Source organism: Pteropus medius, unplaced genomic scaffold, assembly GCF_902729225.1.
Source record: "Pteropus medius unplaced genomic scaffold, Ma_sr-lr_union100, whole genome shotgun sequence".
NCBI lineage: Eukaryota > Metazoa > Chordata > Mammalia > Chiroptera > Pteropodidae > Pteropus > Pteropus medius.
This window is the reverse complement of record NW_024342471.1, coordinates 9100054-9125493: the sequence shown is the minus strand read 5'-3', so window position 1 is coordinate 9125493 and position 25440 is coordinate 9100054. Positions and strand designations below refer to the sequence as shown.

Sequence of the window (25440 nt, the reverse complement as noted above, 5' to 3'; positions counted from 1 at the left end):
GACTTTTAGTCCTTAAGTGATTATTTCAAAAGATTTCAGACTTACCCACACAAAAAAACCATTAACTGTAGACAGGGGTCCCTCCCTACTCCCCTTATGATTTATCAGCACCATCTGCTCCCGCCCTGCCTCCTACTGGTGGCTCTATCTCAATACCTACTTCATTCTGACTTGAACTAGATTTGTTTTTTTTTTTATCTATGATGCCAACCTCTGGGCTCTGCAGATATCAGATACAAACAGTAGGTTCCTAAGTCTTCACTGCCTCCACCAAGATACTCCCTTCCTCACTGTGAGACAGCTCCCAGGGGTCCTCCAACACTTCCTTCCTCAATCTGCCCCTCCTCTGCCACACCTTTATCCAATTCCCTTCCTCTCATCTGTCCTCCATGTGACTCTGGAATATCACTGGAACAAAAGAGAAATGTTGCTTCTTTTCTGCTACCTCCTTTGTCTTACAGTGTTATCCATTTACTATCCACAACTCCCATTTGCTCTAAGGGGCAGCCATTTTCTTAAGGGGCACACCTCCAGTGGATACTATTGGAGGGGAAACATGACTTGATCAGAATAAATCAACCTAAGAGACTTTCAGGAACACATCTATGTATGCGAAGAACACCTGTATTTCATATTATATAATTTAAATCACTAAGAGCAGAAAAAATTATTAATCTTAAAAATGAGACTGAAAAAGTAAACTACGGTCTATGGCCATGCTACCCTGAACAAGCCCGATCCCGTCTGATCTCAGAAGCTAAGCAGGGTTGGGCCTGGTTAGAACCTGGATGGGAGACCACCTAGGAAGACCAGGTGCTGTAGGCGTGTAAAATAAATAAATAGATAGATAGATAGATAGATAGATAGACAGACAGACAGACAGATAGATAGATAAAGAAGGAATTGTAAGCTGACAAGGTCTTTGCAATCTGTGAGGTCAATCAAGGGTTGCCTCGCCTAAAAAAATAAAAAATAAGATTAAAAAAAAGTAAACTATATCTTTTACTAAAATGATTTGAGGCAGTTTAATAACATAAGCTTTTCTCCAAAATAAGTTTTTAGGTTAATATGATACATAAGAATAGTAGTAAAGGATTTTACTTTGAACACAAGCTTATAAAAGTAATTTAAGGAAACAAAGGACTATCCAAAAAGACTTACTCAACCATGAACTGAAAGAGCAGTAACAGCTTAAACAACTTAGAAGATACAACCTTGCTTTAGAGGCCTAAAGGCAAGAGGGCTGTGCTTGAAGGATAACCAACATTGGCACATGAGTTAGCCCACATCTATTAACCCACACTAGTCTAACGGCTGGTGGGGAGCAGGTGGGGCGAATGTAGCAACAGAGAAACTGAAATTTCTGCTACATGCTAATGTATGTTCATTTTTTGACCATTTCAGTACGTTCTCAGACAAAACTTCTTGGTCAGGCCAAGGTCCTGAATTTAGCAGAGTGCTAAGTGCTTGAATGACTTCACTGAATAAAAAGCCAATCTGGCCTTATAGTCACTCCTAAGATTAGTACTAAGAGGCCTGATTAACCTAAATATTCACTACAGAGATCATGAATATACCATAATCATACTGATAGAAAAGGTTTAAAATACAGGCTATTCATAAATAAGTAAAAGGAATATTTGGGGCTTACTTTATCAATTACATTAGGAACTCCTAGACAGCAAGAACCTACACATTTCCCAGCAGAGTGACAGATGAACCATGACTAGTTTAGAAAAATATGACTAAAATTTAGAAGGCAAAGACTCAAACTACCATATTTAACCCAGCTGTCTCTCCATTTGTAATTTCTTCCTAACTCCTGACACAATGATTAACTTAAAGAGGATTCCCAGGCAATACATATATACTGAAAATATACTACTATCAAACTCTAATACAAACTCCCCAAGTCATGAGTAAAAATAATTACAACTCAAATGCCTTACCATCCTTGTTAACAGCAGTGACTTTGGCTGGATAAAAACGACAATCAGACCAGCAAGCAAGGACCTGCTCATTTATCTGAAATCCCTAAAAAACATTAAAAAAAAAAAAAAGATCCTGTTACCAATCCAATTTCACAGGGCACACACAGTACCAGAATTCATAAAAGAGACTAGAATTCATAAGAGTGGGAAAGGGAAATGGCTACTGGGATGAAGAAAGATATTTCTGCATTTCAGTACTAGAAGTCAAAACAAAAGGGCTGGACATAAGACTCTTCCTAGGAGATGTCATCTAGGAGGGGTGGGCAGTGCAGCACAGCACTGATGATAATCCTACTCTGTCCATGAATACTAGTCTAAAGTCCCAGTACGACCCAGGAACACACCCAGTATATAAGCTGGAAGGAACGAGGCTACTTCATTTTGAGGGAAGTAGCATTCATGCCATTTAAGCCACTCACACTTTGAAAGGGTCTTTTGCCAAAGGAAGCACCCATTCATCTCTAATATTTCATACTGTTTTCTCAATATGATATATTTTGAAGACACAGTTTGCATTGATATATTTTGAAGAATAAATATTGAGCAATCAAATTGGACAATAGTGAGTAATCTCAAGTTGGGGGGGAGGGGAGATGGGGGTGGGGAGGGGAGACTAGCAAGAGTTCAAGTTCCCTGGTCAGACTTATAATGGAAAACAGAATCCAGGGCTGAGTCAGATCCAAAGGCAGCAGGATCTCTACAGATGTCTCAATGTCTCTTTAGAAAACTCAAAACTAATACTTCATCCTTTATTCTGAAGTCAATAAAAGTTCCAAGCATAGTGATGAAATTTAGAAAACAGGAACAGTGTCCAATCAATTTCAAGTTTTTCAAGGGCTTATAAAAGACCTTGATATAAAGCTGGTACAGTACTCCACATGGAATGATTGTTTAATAAATGTTCAAAGAGCAGATCAGCTTAATAAATGACCCAAAGGGATATAGTGATATAAAAGACAGACATAAGGTCCCTGTTCAGCATCAATGCAATCTTAACCAAATTAGTTTATGAGTTGTCACATCAATAACATCATATAAGCCGATGACAACTGAGATTCTTTAAGAGTCCCAGGTGCCCTGGAGATCTCAGGGTTGCAACTAAAGGCCTAAATAAAGATCGGTCCCCAGCTGCTACTGACTTTCACACTCAACATCAAAGGCTGGAACATAAAGTACCCAATGTCTGATCCAGCTCATTACAGAACTTCCCAGATCAGTTACTCACAGAAGATCCTTCCTCTTCATGTAAGCCCTCTTTCCTTAGCTGTATTTTCTCTAAAGGGCGTAAATAAGGACTGTCCCAGCAGAACCACTCATCGTAGCGATGGTTCCAACGCTTGAAATGGATGAGTACTTTTCCTTCTTCGTAATCAATATCTTCTATGTGAGCTGGATACCTGAGTCAGAAAAAAAAAAATTTGAAATGCCTTTAATATCCACCCAAAATATCTAAAACCTCTTCCCAAAGGAGTAGGTTACCAAATTACTAAATAAACACTACCATTTAGAAGCTCTGCATAACTGGTTAAAATCACAAATTATGAAGGCTAACAGATGTGGGGTACAAATCTCAGCCTTGCTATTCCTTAGTTTATGAATTATTAAGTTAACCTTACAAAGTTCTCTCATGAGAAGTGGAGGAAGGACACCCAACATATTCAGCTGTAGTGCAAATTAAACAAGATGACAAACACATAAGACCTGAGCACAAAGGAGACAGGAAGTAAACATTATATTTTACATGTGCCAATAAATCGGAATGATCATGCAACCAGATTGTATTAGACAGTCTCAATTTTAAGAATGTCGTAACCATAAAGCGGAATACCATGCCGTTGTTAAAAAGAACAAGATGGTTCTATGTCATGATATGGAAAATTCTCCCAAGATGAAATATTAAATGAAAAGAGCAAGGTGCAGAACAATGTCTATGGTAGGCTACTGTGTTTTTTTTAATGAAAAATATATATTCATATCTGCCTAAATATGCATAAAATATCTAGAAAGATGCACAAGAAACTAACAACGGTTACTTGTGGAAGTATGGTCAGTTCAGAAGATGGGCTCTTTCAATCTTCATTCTACCCTCCTTCTGGACTGACAGCTGAGGAAACCAACAACTACATTTCCCTAACTCCTTTACAAATGGTAGTCAAGGTCACACAGACTTGTGGGTTTGGAGGCAACTGTAATGGCCAGACCCAAAGCTCCAGTGCAAGGCCTCTCAAACTTTCATGTAATACAAATCATCAGGACATCTTGTTAAAATGCAGATTCTGATTCAGTAGGTAAAGCTAGAGCTTAAGAGCTCTAAACACACTTCAGGTAACACTGATGTGCTGGTCTGCAGTAGCAAGGGGATAATGTCTAGTCACTGGCTTCCTGAGTGTCAAGCAGCAGTGGTGGAGGTGGCAGTGGCAGTGGTGGCTTCTTGACCTCCAGTTCACAGCTTCAGTGGTAAGTTCTCCAAACTGATACTCTAAGAGCAGTTTCTTTGAGCTCCATTCCTCCACCTCTTCCAACAATTTTTTAAGTACCCAATTTCTTGTGTTAAATCATTTTATGGTTCAAGTACCCAGAGTGGTTTCTGTTTCCAGCATTTGTAAACCTGACTGATACAAGAGGGGAAGTGGGTATGGGGGCAGGGAGGGACAAAAGCGAGAGGGAGACTTTTTGCAGTATACCTTTCAATACGTCTTCATTTTTCAACCACAGAAATGTATTGCTTATTCCAAAAATAAATAAATGGTTAAAAGTAAAGAAAAATAAATATTGCATGCAAGTGCTCTCTTATATTAATCAGACTGTTATTCTAGACTGAGAAAATTTAGATCCTACCGATATTTTCTCCCTACAACTTGGATTTTGCACATTTCTTTCCTTTCTTGTATCTAGCACCTAGTACCCTGCATAATAAATATGTCCTACCTACATGAATAGGCCTGTTCCTTGTGTCTGTATACCGTGTCCTCTGCAATCCTACCCTAGTATCCTCTAAGGCAGTTTGCTTGGTGTTTATCACAGTAGGCTGCAGATACTGGGCATTCAATAAATGTTCAGCATATAAATTCCACTCTTCCTAGTCTTCCCAAAGGTCACATGTCCTAACAATTCTTCAATCCCAAGGCTCTCGAACTCTGGCTACTCATTCCAATTTCAGTCACTAAGTTTAGGCCTCCATCACTTCATGTTGATATTTCTCACATAGGACAGATAGGATATGCTTTTCAATATTCCTAATTCTATTATGCATGCATTAGTTGCTCAAAAATATCAACAGAAGGAATAAACAGCCCTGAAACTAGTCTCCCTACTCTAATCCAACTGACATACAGTTGCTATAAACACAGGATGTCTTGACAGCAGAATGACTAATTGTACGATCTGATGAACTGAGTAGTACAATTGCAGGAGACAAAAGAGGGTCCTCTGTAAAATGGAGAGAGGGACATGGATACCTTAATTATATTCCTCTGGCCCTATCATTCAGCCTGCCAAAGACTGGTAAGCCTCTCTAAAGATAACACGACCTGCCCTAAAACACTCCTATTCAAAGCCCTTTCTTTAATGGTTTACTATCTCTAGTAATAGTTTTCAAATCAAGTCTTTGGACCAATGCACAAAATTAAATTTATTTAATTGACAGAACTCTTCTTTATACAAAAATCACATTCTTTCTAACTTTTGGTGCTTAAATGTATTTTTTAATTAAAACAATGGTAATTGTTTTTAATACCCTTACTAAAATTATGTAGCCATTAAAAAGAATGAGGTGGCTCTCTATACACTATTTTGTTTTTTTTTTAATTACTACGAAAAGTGTGTGCATAGCGGGGGGACCAACAACTCAAGATGCAAGATGCAAAACAATACTGAATGAACTATTATTTATTTGGGGGAGGGGAGAGAGCCAATACATTCGTACCTGTTTTTACATGCGTGGGCTATCTCTGGAAGGATGATCAAGCAACCGGTTTGCCTCTTGGGAGGGGAACTGGATAGTTAAGAAACTGGAGAGGAAGTATGAGACTTATTTTATTCAATGTATATCCTTTTGTATGTTTTGAATGCCGTACCATGAGCATGTATTAACTATAAAATGTATATAATTATATACTTATTTTAAATATCCTTATTTCGCAAAATAAAAAGTTGGTAACCTCAGGATAAACCCAAAATTCTTTTGAGCTTGCACTGGCCAATGCCTTTTAAAAGTCTGGTAAGTCTGGATCCACAGAATCAATTCCAAATTCCTAGGCTAGCAACTCTACTGCACATACTTGGAGTCTGAAGGATCTCTGGGCCCTCGGCTACCCTAAAGCTTCTCCCTTGCTCAAAAAACTCCACAGGGCACAGGCATCCCACTACCTGCAGACTACACAAAACTCTCCGAAAGGATCAACAGTAACCAAGGGGCCAGCAAGGTCTTCTAAGGAGAAGGTGGTTCTTCCTACTTCCCTGAAGTATGACAAGGATGCAAGTCACTCATGGAGGATGGAGAAATTCAACTGCATTTCGGAGAACAGAGACACAGCTGATCTTAGAAATCAACCCAGTTAAGACATGGTGGATCACAACTGCTAGTTGCCTTGGGAACAGCTCAACTTCATCAGTCAACAGAACTTTATGAAGTGACTTTCCAGGTCTTAGAAGGGATTATAAGACATATGTGTTCTGCTCCCTGCCCTTGAAGAAAACATGCCACATGAATTAATTAAGTTTAAAAACTATTAGGGGGAATCCCATGAAAATGCTAATAATCAACTGCTTTTTACCTACAAAAATGCTAATTTTATTGATTCAACTTAATATTCAGACAACTATAAGTGGAGCTTGAGAAGATGTGGCAAGGTTAACAAGAATGGAATTAGTTAATAACACTTCTAAGTAAAAGTAAATACTTCTAAATTTAAAGTTTTGAAAAGCATTTAATGGGCAGATATCAAATTGTTACACTATTTTTTGAACCATTCAAACTCTATCCAATGTTTTAACAGTTAATTCCTTTGCACTGTCCACATGCACTATCGTATATTCAAATTATGATACTCTCTCATTTTCAATATTGATACTTGCCATTTATTTTTCTTGTTATCATATTAATCATTGCTTCTAAAATGATGCTGAAAATTAGCAGATAATCAGCATCCTTCTCTTTAATGAAAATGTCTCCAGTATTTCATCGTTAAGTGTAAGAACTTTAATAAAGTATGTGAAGTTATCCTCTATCCCTAATTTACCAAGGTTTCATCAAGAATAGGTTTTGAGACTTTGTCAAGATAATTACAGAGCTTTTCTCTCTTATCCTATAAGAAAATAACATTTCCTAAATTTATTATCATTACCCTGCTAAAATAAGTCATATTTGGTTGTGTGTGTCATTCATTAACATGTGTCTGTTTGGAGTTCTAGTATATTATTGACAAGTTTTGTTGTCTCCTTTATAAGTAAGATTTGTATTATGCCCTTTCTGCCCAGTTTTAGTATTAGGCTATGCTAACCTCATAGAATAGACTAAGCAGCTTTATTTCATTTTCTGTGAAACAACTTACTCTGGGGACTTTTCATAAGTTAGGTCTCTTTATCTACCTGTTCCATTACTTCTATGGTTAATAGACTGGTCAACTTTTCTACCTGTTCTTGAGTTAATTTTGCCTAAACCAATAAGAGAGTTTGAAATGATCATCAGATACAATTTAAGTATTCAAAATCAACAGTTTTCCTTTGAAGAAAAGAGCTTAAGACTCAAAAACATTTCAAACTCAAGTCACAAACAGGACTTTAAATGGCAAATACAAATAAAATATGAGACTGCTAAGCACTTTATAGGGCAGAATCTATGCCCTATTGATTCCATTATTCAACAAACATTCCTAAGTTTGCTTTCTGAGACAAACTGCTAGAGATACAAAATAGACGACCAAACATCAGGACATCTAGGGTGGGAAGAGACCAAGAGAAGTGTAGTGGAATCCTCAGAATTTCCCCACTCCTCTCTGCAAGCAAACAGACCAAGAACATTCCATCTCTGAAGGGAAAAGAGTAAGGGAGTATAGCCCTGGAAATATCTGGCCTGCCTATAACCCATAACCAGGATCAGATGGGAGAGAGGTATTGTCTTTCCACGGCACACCTGGGCTGAACAGTCTACGTTTCTGCATGTTCTCCCCCAGCCCCTCTAAAGCACCTGAATGGACCCTTCTCTTTTTAAAGTACATTTCCTACGACTCACTTCCTAATCTCTTCCTTAATTATCCAAATCTATTTCCTATGCTCACCATCCTCAGAGGCAGCAACTTAGTGGAAACTCACTTTAAATTTTTTCATAAGGTACTGGAGGAGAAATGGGAAAGTGGCTTTAGAGAAAACGACTTAGCACTTGTGCTGAACCTGACAAAGACAGGTGTTTGCTAAATGTTTAAATTTCTTCCAGAGTATTCTGCATAAATTAGGCATTCAATAAATGTTCATCAGATCTAATTTTTAAGAAGATATAATTATGAATACCTAGAGCCACAAAACAGCAATAGGAATACACACACAAACCAAGGTGAATCATCAAAATAACCAATGATATCCATGTTGTAGATGTCAAACAAACAGATCCCAGTAAGAAAACTGTCAAATTGGAAGGGATATATGCACATGTGCTGAGGTCGCCATGAGAAAATTAAATTAGTAACAAACGAGCTTTCTTTCAAAGGCCAAAAAGTATCAAGAACTCATATTTATCCAAAGTTCAACTTGGAAAAGTCAGATAATCTCAACTTCATAGCAAATTAGGTTACTATGGTAACACTTTAAGCAAGTGGTGTAACTGGTCACTAAGCCAACCAAAAAGCCACAGAAGGCCCGTGGAGCCAATCAAACATAAAGGGAAAAGTAGAATAGACAAAAATCAGAAGAGAAATTCATCAATTTCAGACATTTTCTGAGAATCTAATCTGGGCCAGGAAGTGTGTGGGCCAGGAAGGATACAGAGCCAAATATATGAAGATGTGTGATCATAGCAGTTGGCAGAAGGAGCCAGACTCTATGTTACATGACATATTTCCTCTGACATACCATACAGCTTACCACACCTAGTCTCCTCACTTTACCTGCAACACTTCCCCTGCCCACTCTTCCAGGCAATAGCCTTCCCCTCCTGCAGCCTCAGAATCCCTGACTACACTATCTCAAGTAGCCCCCATCTCCTTCCAGTCTGTGTCAGTTTCCCACTTGCTTTCTTCATAGCATTTACCCCAATCTGCAATTATTTCATTTGTTTCTGTTTACTTGCTTATGTTTATATCTTGCTTCCCTAGGAGACCCTAAAGGCATGTGTCTCTTCAGTATTCTCAGGGAGAATAAACGTGTCTACATACACAAATAATTGTAATAAAGTATTACAGTGCAACAACAGACGAAGTTAGAGTAGGGTACAGAGGAACCAGAGGCTAGTTCTAGGGCAATAATCTCAATTCTGAAAGATGAATAGGCATTTTCTGGGTGATCAAGGAGGCAGTGAGGCTGGAGAGTATTCCTGGGAAAGTGTGCAATATGAGTAAATCAGCATAGGTAGAGGAAGGGAAGCACGAAAAAAGACGAGGAAGTGCAGGAAACTGAAGGTGAGAAAGGAAACAGTAACTCTGCACAGAGAGCTGTACAGGAACCTTATGGATTCCACAGCGACTGTACAAATGCCCTAAATGAGTGTTTCCCAATAGCAGTTTCATGGACCACTGGGTGTTGTTGAGCACAGAGCTGGTGGTCCATCAGGTTTCCATGAAGAACGTTTTATTGTGCCTTTCCATAATCTGGACCATCCATATCAGAGCTTCCCAGCCGAGGTGACACAAATGGATTACAAGTGAGCAATGACATGAAAAAGGTTGGGATGTACTGATCAAGATGAAAACCATACAATCAAGTAATACTAAAGAATTTTAGTGTGTGTTTGCAATTAACCTAGCATTATATGATCACTCTCAAAAAGGCAGTTATAGTAGCTTTAAAATGTCTGCAATTGACACCCCTTCCTTTAAAAGGTGGAGCCTAATTATCCTTCCCTTGAATGAGGCCTCCTTTCTAACAAATAAAATGTGGTGGAAATGATGGCATTGGATTGCAAGGCTTGGTTATAAAAAACACTGCTGTAATTCTACTTCTAGGTGTACACCCAGAAGAACTGAAAGCAGAGACTCGAACAGATATCTGTACACCAATGTTCATTGCAGCATTATCCACAATAGTCAAAAAGTAGAAGGAACCCATTGTCCATTGACAGATGAATGGATAAACAAAATGTGATAAAACCAAACAATGAAATATTTATTACTCAGCCTTGAAATGAAATTATGATATATGCTATACCATAGGTGAACCTTAAAAATATTATACTAAGTGAAAAAAGTAAGTCACGAAAAGACAAATACTATATGATTCCACACATAAGAAACATCTAGAATAGTCAAATTCAATGAGACAGAAAGTAGGATGGTGGTTACTAGGGGCTGAGGAAATGGAGACTGGGGAGTTGCTGTTTAAAGGGTACAGGGTTTCAGTCTGGAAAGATAAAAAAGCTCTGGAAATAAATAGTGGTGATGATTGTACAATAATATGAATGTACCTAATGTCATTGAACTGTACATTTAAAATGGTTAAAATGGTAAACTTTATGTTATGTATATTTTAACACACAGAGCATTGCTACTTCTTGGATTCCCCATTCTGAGAGAAGCCAGGTGCTATGTCATGAGAACATTCTAGATGCCCTATGGAGAGATCCACATGGCAAGGAACTGAGGTCTCCTGCCAGTAACCAGCACCAACTTGCCAGGGTAATGAGGAAGCCACCTCAGATGGCAAACCTCATGAGATCTGGAGCCAGAATCCTCCAGTTCAGCTGCTCCTAAATTCCTGACCTACAGACACTGAGAGGATAATAAATGTTTAGTATTGTTTTAGACCACTAAATTTTGAGAGAAGTCGTTACACAGCAATAAGTAACTAACATAAGAGCATTTTGCTCTGCTACTAAAAGTAGGATCCAAAAATAGTATATCTTTGGAGGCACCATTCTTCATGTTTGTGGGAAACACTGCTCTAATATACCAGATAAGCCAACATACCCTAAGGCTCCACCAAGGAAAGGAGAAAACTGTGGGCCAGAGAAAGCTAACACTCATATCCAGGAAGGCAGAGAACACAACAGGTCTATCGAAAGGATACAATGTTGTTCGTCCACAGCACATGACCTCAAGTCCCAGGAAGGCTTGCTGCTCAGAGTCTTGGCCGCTTCTGAGTAAAATGAAGCTGCCCAACACACACTATGCACAGGTTTAAATTAGAGCACCTAGACAGTCCCTGGCAGGTATCTGCTGGGTCCCCCCACACACACCACAGAAATACAAACTGAAGAAATGTGACGCTTGAGGCGGATGGGGGGTGGTGGGGGGTGGAGAGGAACCAGAGAGGATAACAATTTCCCTGATTTCCCACTCTGACCAGTCAGCTTTTACTAATGTGGCTATTAATAACTAAAGTGTATAAGCTTACTCTAGGAGTTATAAACTGCCTTTACATAAGGTATCTCACTGGATCTTTACCCAATCCTGTGACGACTAAAGGACTTGGTATTATCACTGCATTTGTGGACATGGAGTCTCAAACAGAATGACTAGGAAGAGGTAGACCAAGATCAGTATCCAAATCTGACTAAACCCAGAGAAGAGTCTGCTCCTTTTAATTCGACTTCTCGAGTAAATATCCTTGTAATGACACAGGTCCACAAAGGTGTCTTAACCACAAATTTGCTTAAACTTTCCCCCACGGGTTGGGCATTCAGGCTGCTTCCAGATTCTTCCCTATATGAACAGTCTTTCTGCAAATATACAGCACTCATTTACTTCAAGAATCAGAGTGTGCCTCTATTCTTGGTTCAGGGCACACACCAGAAGAAGCAAAAGACTTCTATGCACAAAAGTAACATTCTAAGCCATCCCCAGCCTTTGCTCCAGAGGGGATGGAGATGGAAGTTGCATTTAGTGAAAAACAAAGGGCTGACTATTAAGCTGCAGAAAAACTGTGCTGTGTTGGATGCCTTAACTCTTTCCCTACTCCTTCACCACTTCCATTCATCAACATCTGACACTTCTAACTCAGGAAATATCTTGAATTCATCTCCCCTCTCTAACCTGATCATTTCTCATCAGCAACAACTGTCATTACATCAGGCGACCTCTAAACCCCTCTATCAGTATCAGCAAAGGGCCTGATACAGAGACAGTCAGTAAATATGTGGTGACTGAATAATACAACTTTTCTGTTCCTAAGAGGGATCTGACCACGTATCTCTCCTGCTTTAAAGTCTCCACTTTCAGCCCAATCTCCCACTACTCTTAATCCATCCCCTCTCCAGATTTTAAGAACACACGTCTTTTGAGCCCTAAATACTTTTGCTGACATTGTTCCTTCTCTCTGCTCTCACTCCCACTCTCACCCTGGAAATTTTATACTTTTATCTTACTTCCTTGCATAGACTGTCAATTCCCTGACCCCTCTCTCTCTCTATCATACCTTCTTGGGTAAACACCAATCCTATGTAAATCAAATTGTATTCTCCACTTCTGCATCCAGGCAGCTGATTATGGCTGGTAAATACATTCAACATGCTAATGGGTCTCACTTTAACTGCATGACCACAAACAGTGGTTCCCTTGGAAATGGAGGGAGCTGTGTGACTGGGTATAGAAAAATTGGTCTTCTGAGGTACCCAAAATGTCTATATTCTGATTTGGGTGGTGGTTACTCAGGTGTATACATATAAAAAAGTTCATCAAGCTACGTAAGATTTCTGCACTCTGATTTATATAAATTATACCTCAATAAGATTTTTCAAAAATAAAATTTAATGAAGAGTACATCTTTGCTTTCTTAATTCAATGCCTTAAAACTGTAAACTGCCATGAAAATAGCAAAAAAGTTTTTTAAAAAAAACCAGGGACTAACAGTGGCTGCTGAGTATAAAAGAGCCTAAGGAAGAGGCACAGTCCAGAAGGATGCAGGTGACCAGTTAGGTGGCTATTTCCAGGGTCCAGAAAATCCATGACGGGGACTTGGGCCAGGGAGGTAAGGTGGGAGTGACAGCCAGTGTTGGAGTCAAGCTAGATTCTGCAGGTAGATCTGACAGGATTAGCTGATTGACTATATGATTGGGTGGAAGAGAGGAGCTAATAAGGCTCAAAGTGGGCTCCAAAGGTTCTGGCCTATTGAGTTTTGTGACACTTGACTGTTCTGTTGCTGTTGTTTTCAATTTTTTCTTTTAAATCCAGTAAGTTTCAGCTGTACGTTTTAACAGTAAGGCATATATATAATTATACTGTGTGTTCACCTCCCTTAGTTGTTTTTTAAAATGAGTACATATTACTACTGTAATGGGAAGAAAACAATACAGATGTTATCTTTTCCAAATAAATAAATAATCAATCCAGAGCCTAGAAACAACTATCCCTCAGTAGCAAGGAGCACACCTAGCTCCCAGATCCTAGGGTCTAATATCATTTTCCAATAAAAGGAACCAGAGAGGGTGAGGAGAGTGAAAAGGTGAAGGTGACTAAGAAGTGCAAACTGCCAGTTATAGAATAAGTCACGGGATATAAATATACAGCATAGAGAATATAGTCAACAATAATGTAATAACTATATATGGTGACAAATGGTTATTAGGCTTACCATGGCAATCACTTCGTAAGGCATATAAATGTCTAATCACTATGTTATATGCCTGAAATTAATATAACATTGTATGTCAACTATAGTTTAAAAATAAATTTAGAAATAAAGGAACCAGGGCTCCTTAGACAAATGGTTGATTCTAGGACTGAGGCAGGAAATATACAAGATGAGCCTGGAATATTTTGTAATGCCAGAAATAAGGAAGTGTTACACACACACAATGATTAGAGTATGTCAAAAGGATACAAGAGCCAACTGAAAAAGCAAGCTCCCAATGAAACAGGAGCAAAAAATAAATAAATAAAGTAGTATTCAAAGTCTACAATAAATATCTGAGTCCATATTGAAATAAATAAAAGACCATCAAAAACAAGAAAAATCTAGAAACTGGCACATCCAAAAGCAGCCTAAGGAGACAGCCATGACTACTAAATGTAATGCTGCATCCTGGATGGAACCTTGGAACAAAAAAAAGGACATTAGGGGAAAGCTAAGGAAATATGAATAAAGTATAAACTTTTAGTTAATAATAAAATACCAATATTTGGTTCATTAATTGTAACAAATAAACCTTACATTTTTATTTTATTAGTTCTTAGATCAAAAACCCCTGGAGTCATCCTTGACTCTTCTCTGTCTCTCATAACATCATCAGTAATCTGTCAGCTGCACCTTCAAAAAATACCGACTGATCACTTCTCATCATCTCCACCGCTGCTTTTTAGTTCAAGCAACCTTTAATCCAGACTACTACAAAAGATTCCTTGTGATTCTTCCTTTTTCTGTGCCTGTCTACAGTATATTCTACACACAATAACCACAGCCACTTTTAATACCTGAAATCAGATAATGTCACTTCCCTGTTTAAAATCTTTCAATGACTTCCTATTACATTTAGAATAAAGTCTAAACCTCCTGCTGACATTTATGGACTCCTTTCCCACCTCTGGCCCCTCACTCTTTACCTATCTTCTGTGGCTTGAACATGTCCAGCATTCTGTGCCTTGGCTGCCTCTGCCTGGAACCCTCTTCCCGTGGATATTCACCTGGATCACTCCCTCGCTTCGGATCTCTACTCAAATGTCTCCTTGCCAGACAGACCTTCCCTAAGCACCCTCTATATAAAAAAGCACCCCTCATACACATACAGTGTCACTCCCTATCTACTTACCAAGACTTACTCCTTTTCTGAGCATAAATCAACATCTAACCTTACAGTTATTGATCTGTTTATGGCCTATCTACATCCATTGGAATGTCGGCTCCTAAAGATCGAGGACTATGTCCGTCCTAATCACTACTCTATCTCCAGCATCTAGCACTGAATGAATGACTTGGCATCAAGTCATCTTTGTGATGCCTTCTGAAACTCCCACACGTAAAATTAATTGTTCTCCCTGAGGAGTTTGTACATGTGTAAATATCATCTCATGATATAATTAATTTCACGGACTTTACTCTCCTTCCTAGGTACAGAACACAGCATGGGGATCAAAGCCATCATACCTTGTCATGATCGGAAGCTAGGCTATCCAAATTCAAATCTCAAACCCACCACTTACTAGCTGTGCTCCTTTGGACAACTTAACTGTTCTGTGCCTCTGTTTGCTAGTGAATAAAATGGGCATAACGATCTCATAGTGTTGTGAGGATTAAATGGGGTATAACATATAAAGCCTTTAGACTTGTCCCTGGCACAGAGTAAATCATTCAGTAAATGTGAGCTATTGGCAAAGACATAAGCATAAGAATATGTGATTAACAATCCTTGGCTGGCAATGCTAAAAGCCAAAGCCAAATGTCCCACTGGCCTCTAAATTTTTTAAGAGACCTATATAATTATTCTTCATTCCACAGTGTCTAGCATTAACACCTGATCACAGAAGACACTCAGCTCAACACATGAATGTAGAAAGCTTAGAAATGAAAAATTACTGGAAAAAAAAAATGATGATACAAGAAGTGAAGAAGTATGAACCAAGAACTCAGACTTCATCAATGTAAATGATCCTAATTAAAAAAAAAATAGAAAAGATGCCAAGGACATTATGAAACTCAGGTTTTAAAAGCCTCTGTAAAAGAAATGTAAGGAGACCATGATCAACTTAAATAGAAACAAAGTAGTGAAAACGTGCCAAAGAGTCAGGAAAGTAACAAACAGAAGGAGCTTTTTTTCACTGTGTGCAGAGCAAGAACAGGAAAGGCCAGGCCTACTGTTCAGGGCAGATGGTGCTCTCCTGACAGATGACAGGAAGAAGGCTAAGGCGGCAGAACAAGCAGCTTCTATTCTATCCACCAAGTATTACTAGGAAACTGCAGCCTCTCCTCCCATGTTACACAGTCAGTTCATCTACACTACTCTGGAGGTAAAGAGGGAAGGTAGGTTTGTCTATGGAGTAAGAAAAGGCTTTGTGGAAAATTCACCCCAAAGTGGTAGGTCCAAAATTAGAACATGGCTTCTTACCACTATTCCAGTCTATTTAGTGAGATACTTAGAGAACTAACGATTGCCACAGAAAATCCAAATCTGTATTTTACAAACTCCCCTCTCTAAAAAAATTAAAATCCTAATTGCATGATTTCTTTGGGACTCTTTAAGAAAAACTGGCTTGAATGATTCACAAATAAATTCTGGTAAAGTACACAGAACACTGTCATCAAACAGAACCAAGTTTTAGATTCATCAGTGATTAATCTGTGCCTTGGGCAAGTCACCTTACCTCTGAGCTTCAGGTCCAAATGGACTTGCTATGGGGATTAAATGAGATTGCCCAAGTAACGCAATTAAAGCAATTAGATTTGTCCTGACACAGCATATCTCTGATAAATGTTAACTGTGATTGCTATTGTAGTTAAACAGGAATATATTAGGTGTTCTGTATCCTGTTACTGAGGAAAAAAACTACGCTTCTCTTCAAGCAACACAGACAAAATAAATAAAAAATACAGACCTATTATAAACTCACTTGCACAATCTGGGTCACATTTGTGTCCATACACTTCTACTGCCATTTGGGTTTTGAAAGATATTTTAACCCTTTTCATGCCTTTGGGTTTTGTTTTTGTTTGTTTGTTTATTTTTGCAACTGGCAGCAAATCAAGAAAATATGGAAGAGCACCCAGAAAAATATCACCAGGGAAAGGAATCACTTAATTGGGAGGCATGGCAGCCTTTGGAGTCAGATCAACAGAAGTGCAAATCCCAGCTCTACCACCCACCAGCTACAAAATTTGAGACAAAGGACTTTCATTTATGTGAGCCTCAGTTTCTTCTCCCATTTATCTAAAAGTAAACAACCTGATAGCTTGTTGAGAAGATTTAATGGAGAACTGCATATGGGAGAACCTGACATAGTCATTCCTTTACATAACTGTTATTGAATCTGCAATATTAAAAAATATTTTTTTCCCTCAGGCTTAAGATGTAAGTAATCAAAACCACCTAGAAAATGTTTTCCTACAATCACTTGGAACTCGGTCCACAAATATTCTTTCTGAGTACTTATTATATGCCATGTGCAATTTTAAGGCACTAGAGATATATCAGTAAACAAAATAGCCCACTTGCAGCTACCTTGAAAATACACCTACCACATCCTTATGAGTGGCTAGTAACTGACCGCAGCTGCAGCAGCTTTAAACCCATCACCACCTCTGTGCCATCTCAACACTACTCCCAGCCGATGACTAAGTAAGTAGGGATACTAAGACAAAGCTCTTCTAGGAGACAAGACTCTTTTGACAACAACTGTGGCTTGAGGGACTCTCCATCTCCTTCGCTAAAACTTTCAGAGAACTGCACTGTAGTGGGATACTTACTGCTGCATTCCTTTTCTCTCCACAGGGGTCAGACTTGCAAGGTAGTCTGATAGCTCTCTCAGCCTCTTCACCTCACTCCCCATTTCCACCTACAGGTGGTTTCAAAATAAATCAATTGCATTGCTTCTTGGAGAATCCAATCTAACACACTAGCCCTCACTAAGATTGTATTCTAGTGGGGAAGACAGAAAAACAAATACACAAAATGATGAAATCAAATAAATTATAGACTGGCAAAGGTGTAGCATGAGAGAATTCTTTGAAGGGCTCTGTATCTTGTTATGTGTGTTAACCTATGTGTTAAAACTCATAGGTACGCACACCAAAAAAGGGGGAAATTTACTGTATGTATATTAGAAAATAATTTTAAATGTAGAATACTGTAAGAGTATTAAAAAGGAATTTATCATTATTTAATTTGGACTCTTATTTAATTTATAACATAAATTAAATATACAAATTAGTTATAATTTATCCTTAGACACATGTATATTTTTTTCAATGTCAAGAAAATCTTAAACTTCACTCAGCAGATTTGTTAGCAGTAATATTGGTACTGTAACTTTGAACAATGGAAAGTGAAACAAGTTAATAGTGTGATTAGGAACAAAGATTTTCAATATAAAAGGCAAAAATAAAAATATAAATTACAAAACATTTAAGTTTTGTAATATCAAAATGTTTTTAAAAACATTCAAGTTTTAAATATCAAAATGAACTCACAATTTTTCAAGTAATTTATTAGTTCATTCACTGAAAAAGGCTTAAAAGAAAAGATTCTCAAAGCAATAAACACACCCAGTGCCCAGAGCCTAATTTCTATATACCACTTGCAACTAAAAAGATCCAGGCCTCTTTGAAGAAATGGAGGACTCCAGGGTCTGGAGTAGAACATATGCAAGATAAATCTGGGACTGCTAGTAGTGCCAGAAAACAGGAAAATGCTCAAGAACTAATATGAGCGTGTCAAAAAAACAAAGAAGCTGATTTAAAGGACCTCCCACTGGCCAAATTTGGGATAATTTTAGCACCAAAGAGAATAATGAATGTAATTGACTACAACACCACATTGAATAATCTGAGTCCTTAGTGATCCTTAAAAAGGAAAAAACTCTTCTCACAGATGAACATCAGCTAATAAAACAGAATATCTTTTTCCAATATTGACATTCAACCAAAAGTTTGAACATTACATTTTTGTTTTTATGTCTCTTTAGTTGCTTTTATTCCATGAAAATTTTCTCCTCCCTACTCTTTCCCTCTTCATGGCATTTTTTATTTTTAAGAGTTCTGAACAGTTGTTCTGTAAAACATTCCACATTCTGGTAGGTTATATTGTTTTCTCATGGTGAGTTTCACTTGTTTCATATATTCTCTTATATTTCCTATAAACTGAAGTTAGGTCTACATTTTGATTAAACTTTTTTTTTTTTTTTTTTTGCATAATGTTTCAAAGGTAACGCTGTGTTTCACACTGCATCACATCCAGGAACACAAAGCTAGGTCATCTCACTATTTCTTATATCACCTGGATAAGGTAAAGACCATCATCACTCACCATTTTAAAGGTATATTTTTCCCTGTGAAAGTATTAAGTAATTTTTGGGAACACTTTGGTATGTGTCAATATCCTGCTACCCCCCACATCATTTAGGTAATGATTTTAGCATCCATTGATAATCCTTGTCTGATCAGTTACTACACTAATTGTGAAAGTTTCACAACCAACAATAAAGATTGCCAAAACCAGAGTCTGTCGAAGGCAAAGGTTGGTAAGGATGTGGAAAAACAGGATGTTTTATGTACTACTGGTGGGAATATAATTTAGCAGAAGCATTTTGGAAATCGACTTGGCAGTTTCCAGTAAAACTGAAAATGCATATACTAGTATTCAACAAATTCACTGGAACAGGGCTTATCAAACTGCAATTCGGCCATTAGTCGACTGTAAAATCAAATTAATTCTTCTTGACCAGCATTTTTGTGTTAAAGAAACATACCCACAACATAGAAGAAAAATATTAGAATGTAATGCATGTAATAAGGTTAAAAACTGTTCCATAAGATTTTTGCTTCAGTTAAACTTATATGTATGTATGGGCAGATGCCATACTGAACTTAAAATATATTTCTTACTATATAGGTTGTGGCCAAAAACATCTGAAAGCCACTGTCCAAGAAACATTCTTGGCACATATGCACAAAGAAACATTTACAGAGATATTCACAGTCACACCATGCATAAGTCAAAATTAAAATCTAAATGTCCATCAGTAGGAGACTGGATAAACAAAATATGGTACAGTCATATGGTGGACTTTGTACTGAAGTTAGGATGAATATCTTATATATCAATCTAGGTAAATCATAAAAACATGAGGTACAGAAAAGAAACAATATATCGCTCATATGAATTTTTTAGAAATACCCAAAAGAAATTATTTATAGATACACATATATGGTAAAAATGTAAAAACATGGACAGAAAGGAGATAACTAAATTCAGGATGTTTGTTGCCTCTAAGGGATGCAAGAGAAGAACTGATTTGGGAAGGGTATAAAAGGTACTTCCACTATATCAGAAATGTTTTATGTCCTTTATTTTTAAAAATATAAATAAAACAAAAATGTTAATATTAATTCTGAGTGATAAGAACAAAGTTTATCATGAGCTGTACTTTTTACTTTTTTTATATTTTAATTTTTTTCCAAATTTAAAAAGAATTTTCCCTTTATTAAAGCTGCCTTTAAAAGTACTGAGGGAAACCAAAAAATAATAATTATAGATAATACAAACGACCTAAAAACAACTAGGTGTTCAAAGTGTCTCTAATTTTTATATCAAATCTCCCAGACCCAAAAGGCAACAGAGACATTTTCTGTCCCAGCGATTTTCTTGCTTCTCCTCCTGTCTTCTCTTCTTACACTGCGGGAACGGGTCAGCCTATTTTGAGATAACCGCCCCGCCAAAGAGCAATACTGTTCTTACGAAAACTTAGAAAGGTCTGAATTCTGAAACCCCCACTTTCACCTTGAGCATTAACAAATAACCAAATTCTAGAATGTCCTCAACAACCACCATCATTTTACAGTTTCTAGGGCCTTTCTCCACATTATCTATAATTTGATTCTCAGAAAAAAAGTCTGAGATCGAAATTACTATTACCCGTATTTATAGATAAAGCTGATGTTCAAAACGGCTAATTACCAGTGAGGTCACAAGTCAATGACAAAGTCTACAATCCCTTAGCTTCTGAATTTAATCACCCCTACAATATGACTAAATTTCAACCACACAACACACCCAGAAAACAGGAGGGGTTTTCTAGCAACCCGTGAAATGTTCTGATCCAACTCCTCTTCTTCACTCTTCTATCCCTATCTTTCACTCCTCTCTTCTTCCAGACAGGCAGCCAAGAACACAAGAGCTGCCACTATTAACTCTTCCCTTCCCTGTAGCCACTCGCACTTCCTTTTCTCATAACTCCTTCAGATGAAAAGGCAGAAGGGAAAATGACTATGAACAAGGGGTCACAGAATGGTCCCCTTGACAAAGGGACCCTTGCACCAAAGAGAAAGGACATTCCCACGGCCAGAAACTTCCGCCTTCCAAGAGTCAGGGAGAAGGAAAACACTAAAGAAAAGCCCAGGCTACCCCTCTTTATCAGTGCTGGCAAAAGTCCTTTACTGAAGGGATTTAATTAACAGAAAAATGTAAAAGTACCAGTTTTTTAATCGGTCCCGGGCTTCCAACTGGGCTCCCACTTCAAAGCTGATTCCTCGTCTGTTAGGTGGATGCTTTGTCATTTTCAGTCATCAACGGGGCTGCCTTTATTCTCCTGAAAAAGCCAATTAAATATTTATGAAACTTAGGCAAAGTCTGCCCAGAGTGTAGCATCATTCACTACACATAAAAGACAAACAGGCATTATTCAAAACACAAAGCTCCATGAAACTCTGTCTGTGCCCTTTCCACTCCTGCCCTCATCCTAACACAGGTGTGCCCTCCACTGGTTCCTCCACTATTATGCAGCATCCTGTAGTCCTTGGAACTATGAGAAAGGACTCACCTCTGAGGGGCACCCCCCACAGAAATCCAAGAACAATTGTTCTCAGGATTAAATTTAATCATTTGCTGATGCAGTCAACAAATACCTACAGAGAGATTATTTAAGAAAACAGTCAAGAGTAAGAGACACAGTTCCTGCCCTCATGAAGCCTCCAATCCATTGGGGGAAGACAAAATGTAGCCAGTAAACAGATAAATAACTGCAAGCTGTAATTGCTATGAATGTTAAGTGCTACAAAGGAAGCAAACAACAGCTGAGACACTGATTTCTGGCCCAACTTTTAGAAGACTGGACAAAAAAGATGTAGTTATACTTTCTTTGATCTATTTATATTTCCTACTTCCCATATCCATTCGTAAATTCTATTCTTTCCTAAATAATTCTTTATTGAGCCTTTCGGTCCTAGGACTGTTGGTCATTTTCTATATGAGTAAATTCTATCTTTAGGAGCTACTGGTGGTTTTGATGGAGATGGAGCCACTCTTGAGTTCTCAAGGCACTGGAGCAGGCCACCTCTATACAGCAGGCTACCCCTCACTAAATTCTCTCCCACTAAACTTTGGATCTTAACAGACTCTAATGCCCAAGCAATGCCAGAACACTGCCAGGGCAACATCTGCCTCATACCAGGAACACAATCTTGGCAGTGGATGAATGTGGAAAACACAGAAGTGGGTCATCATATCTTATGTGTAATACCATCACATCTTAGGAAGAATCTGTTTACAATATATTACATGAAAAGACAGGATACAAAATTACACCACTTTGAGCTCACATTAAAACTCGCGTGCACTTTAAAAAAAAATAGAAGAAAAAAACAGGTTATAGATGATTGTTCTTTTCCTCTTAAACAGTTTCCTAAATCTATAAAGTTTTTCACAACAGAAATTTTCCATAACAAAAATAATATGTAATGTGTAGGTTGAGCTAGTCATTAAACAACCCATTCTGAGGGGCTGATATCGGGGAATGCACAAAGCAAATCAAACTAAGGCAGGAATAGTTGACAGTTGTAATTAAAGAAGCTGAAACCCAATAAACTGAAAAGCTATGTTAAAGTAGGGGTTTTCACATGGGCCCTAGGGAAGGAAGTCAGAGGTATGACTGGCTTTACTTAACTCTACAGAAAAATAAGATATCAAATCTGGTAAAAGTAAATCCAATCAGTAGAAAAGTCTTCATTCTGGCATGCCCAAAATACTATATTGAATTGTCTTTTTATCTCTGACCTCATGCACATCAAGTAATATTAATAGTTGGCCTCCCAGATTATAAAAAAAAGTGATCCCAAAGAAGAAGAAAAGCAGAGTGGCACTGAACACTCACTAAGCTACCAGAAAATGGGGATGGTGATAATAATAGTACCTATCTGCAGGCAGTGGGTGTGAGAGGATTAAATAAGATAATCCCGTTAAGGAGCACAGGGCTAGTACAAAGTAAGGACTATATAATTAGTAACTATTAATAATTGTACTATCACAAGTGAGGAAATTAGGCTTAACATAATTTGGCTAAGGTTCAGGTGCTAAATGTCAGGCCCCAGAACAAAAGCCCAGATCTGCTTGATTTCCGAATTAATACTTTCACTGCACAACTTCCCCCTGGGGTACCCCAGGAGACTTTCCATTAAAATACAGGAGTGTGGGAGTAAGGCAGTGAATGAATGAAGATGAGCAAATTGTTCCCAGTGGCTCAAGACAACCAATTCCTTTTGAGGCTGAACTGTCAGAAAGTTTTCCTTATCATGAACTAAAACCTGTTTCATTTTTAACTCTGACCCACTTGTTTTAAGTATCATTCTCTGGTATTACACAGAACAAGACTAAAGACTAATCTGGCTTTCATGACCCATCCCCAATCTACCATCCCTGGAATGGTAGGTTTGGGGGTTTTTTTATTTCACATTAATTCATTCAGCAAATCATTAGTGAGTACTATCAGTAAAACATTGTTCTGGGAATAAAAAATCCAACTCCAGTCCACCCAGGAATACAAACATAAATACTGAGAAGAGATGAACAAACTCTAACAAAGGGCAAGAAGAAGGACACCAGGAAATCATCTGAAAGTCTCAATTTATTTTGACAACACCTGCTAAGGAAAAAAAGAGTTCAAGACAGAAGCAGGAATTTAAAAAAAAAAAAAAATTACTTAAGAAGTACATTTTTACTACTCATATTTAGTTTTAAACACAAATTTCTCTCAAGATACAAGAAGTCTAACATTCTATAGCTTTAAACTTATCCATTCTTCAGGGCCTTAGCTTTTCTTCCCAAAATCTCCAGCTTCCAGAATAAGGGGAAAAGGGAATACGTTCAATAAGGACATTGAGAAAAACTAGGAAAAAATCTGATGCACTCTATTTATATAGGATTCCATTTTAAAGACCTTGGCAGGACTTCAAATTGCTCTTTTACATTCAAATTTCCCTACAATGGGACCCTGCTTGCTACAAAGGAGACAGAGAGCCTAGTTTATTTCTTTAAATACAGTATTTGCAGTCAATGCCCCTGTATCAATGATAATGAAAGCTTTAACTGTACACTGGGTAACACAGTTTAAAGGGTACTTTAACAAATGACAAACTAGGAGAAAACAACTGCAACACATATGACAAAGAGCTAACTTCCTTTATTAACAAAGAGTTCATACAAACCAAGAACAAAAAAGCCAAACAACTCACTTAAAAATGGGCAAAGTGTAAGAACTGGCAGATTACCGAGAAGGGGTGGTGGGGAGGGCAGGAATAAGACAAAAGCCTAATAAGCATGTGATATTATATCCACATACCTCACACTAAATTAAAGAAAATCAAAATAACAAATTTTCCCTTCTCAGATAGGTAGGACATCCAGTGTTTACAGAGATGAGGAGAAAAGAGCCTGCTTATATATTGTTGGTAGACATAGAAACTGGAAAAGCTTTTCTAGAGGAAACTTGGAACTATTCACAAAAATGTACATACCTGCCACCCAGCAGGCCCACTGCCAGTAACTCATCCTACGGATATATCTCCCAGAGTGTGCCAAAATGCCTGTAAGGATAATCAATTTAATTTTGCAATTTCTGCAGCTAAACTGTCCACCAAAAGAGGTCTAGTTAAACGAATAAGGGTTCATCTATACAACAGAATGATATACAGCTATTAAAAGAAATAATGGCAATCTGCAGATGCAAATATAAAGCCATCTGCAAGATATGTCAAGTAAAAAAGGCATGGTGTAGAGGCACGTGTATGGTATTATCCTTTTCACATAAACAAACAGACATAAATATAGGCAGATCTATTATAGCATATATATAAAATTATTTCGTGGAAGAAACTAAGAAACTGTCTTAAATAGTTCCTTTAAATGAGAGAAATGGAGTCTGAAAATTTGACTTTCCATTTTTTATCGTTCTGTATTGTTAGCATTCTCTAAACTTAAGAATGCACTTCTGAGAATTATGTAGTTTGGTAAGATTTTAATTTTGGATTACTTCTTTATATTTTTTAAAAACATTATTTAAACATGCAAAAGTCCCAGCTAAGAAGTGGCCTCTCTCAGGAAGAGCCTTCCAGGCCATACGTGGAGCATCTTCCCAAATGTATATCCCACTGGGCCTTCATCAGATTTGTAAAACTAAAAAAAAATTTTAAATAAAAATTAATTAATAAATTAATTTAAAATAAACATGCAAAAGTCCTTTCATTCTTACACTATCTTACTGGATCTTCACAACCACTAAATGATGTAATAGGACCAAATGTGATGCCCCCATGGTAAAGAAAGGAAACTGAGGTGCAGAAGGAAAATGAGGTACAGAGGGGCTCGCAGCTTTCAAGGTCCTCCGAGGCA

General features: G+C 37.7%; 1 protein-coding gene and 1 pseudogene across 4 annotated transcripts in view; one reads left to right on the top strand and one right to left on the bottom strand.

Moving 5' to 3' along the window:
• Window positions 1–25440, bottom strand: part of PHF20 (PHD finger protein 20) — a 104718-nt gene that overhangs the window by 67458 nt on the left and 11820 nt on the right. For all 4 annotated transcript variants that reach the window (XM_039864229.1, XM_039864231.1, XM_039864232.1 and 1 more), the window contains exons 2-4: window positions 21253–21367; window positions 3217–3388; window positions 1950–2034 (exon numbers count right to left, since the gene is read on the bottom strand). In XM_039864229.1, coding sequence (XP_039720163.1) covers window positions 1950–2034; window positions 3217–3388; window positions 21253–21335 — 340 coding nt within the window. In that variant the 5' untranslated portion in view covers window positions 21336–21367. The remainder of the gene's footprint in view (window positions 1–1949; window positions 2035–3216; window positions 3389–21252; window positions 21368–25440) is intronic.
• On the top strand, window positions 707–825 carry LOC120604019 (uncharacterized; annotated as a pseudogene).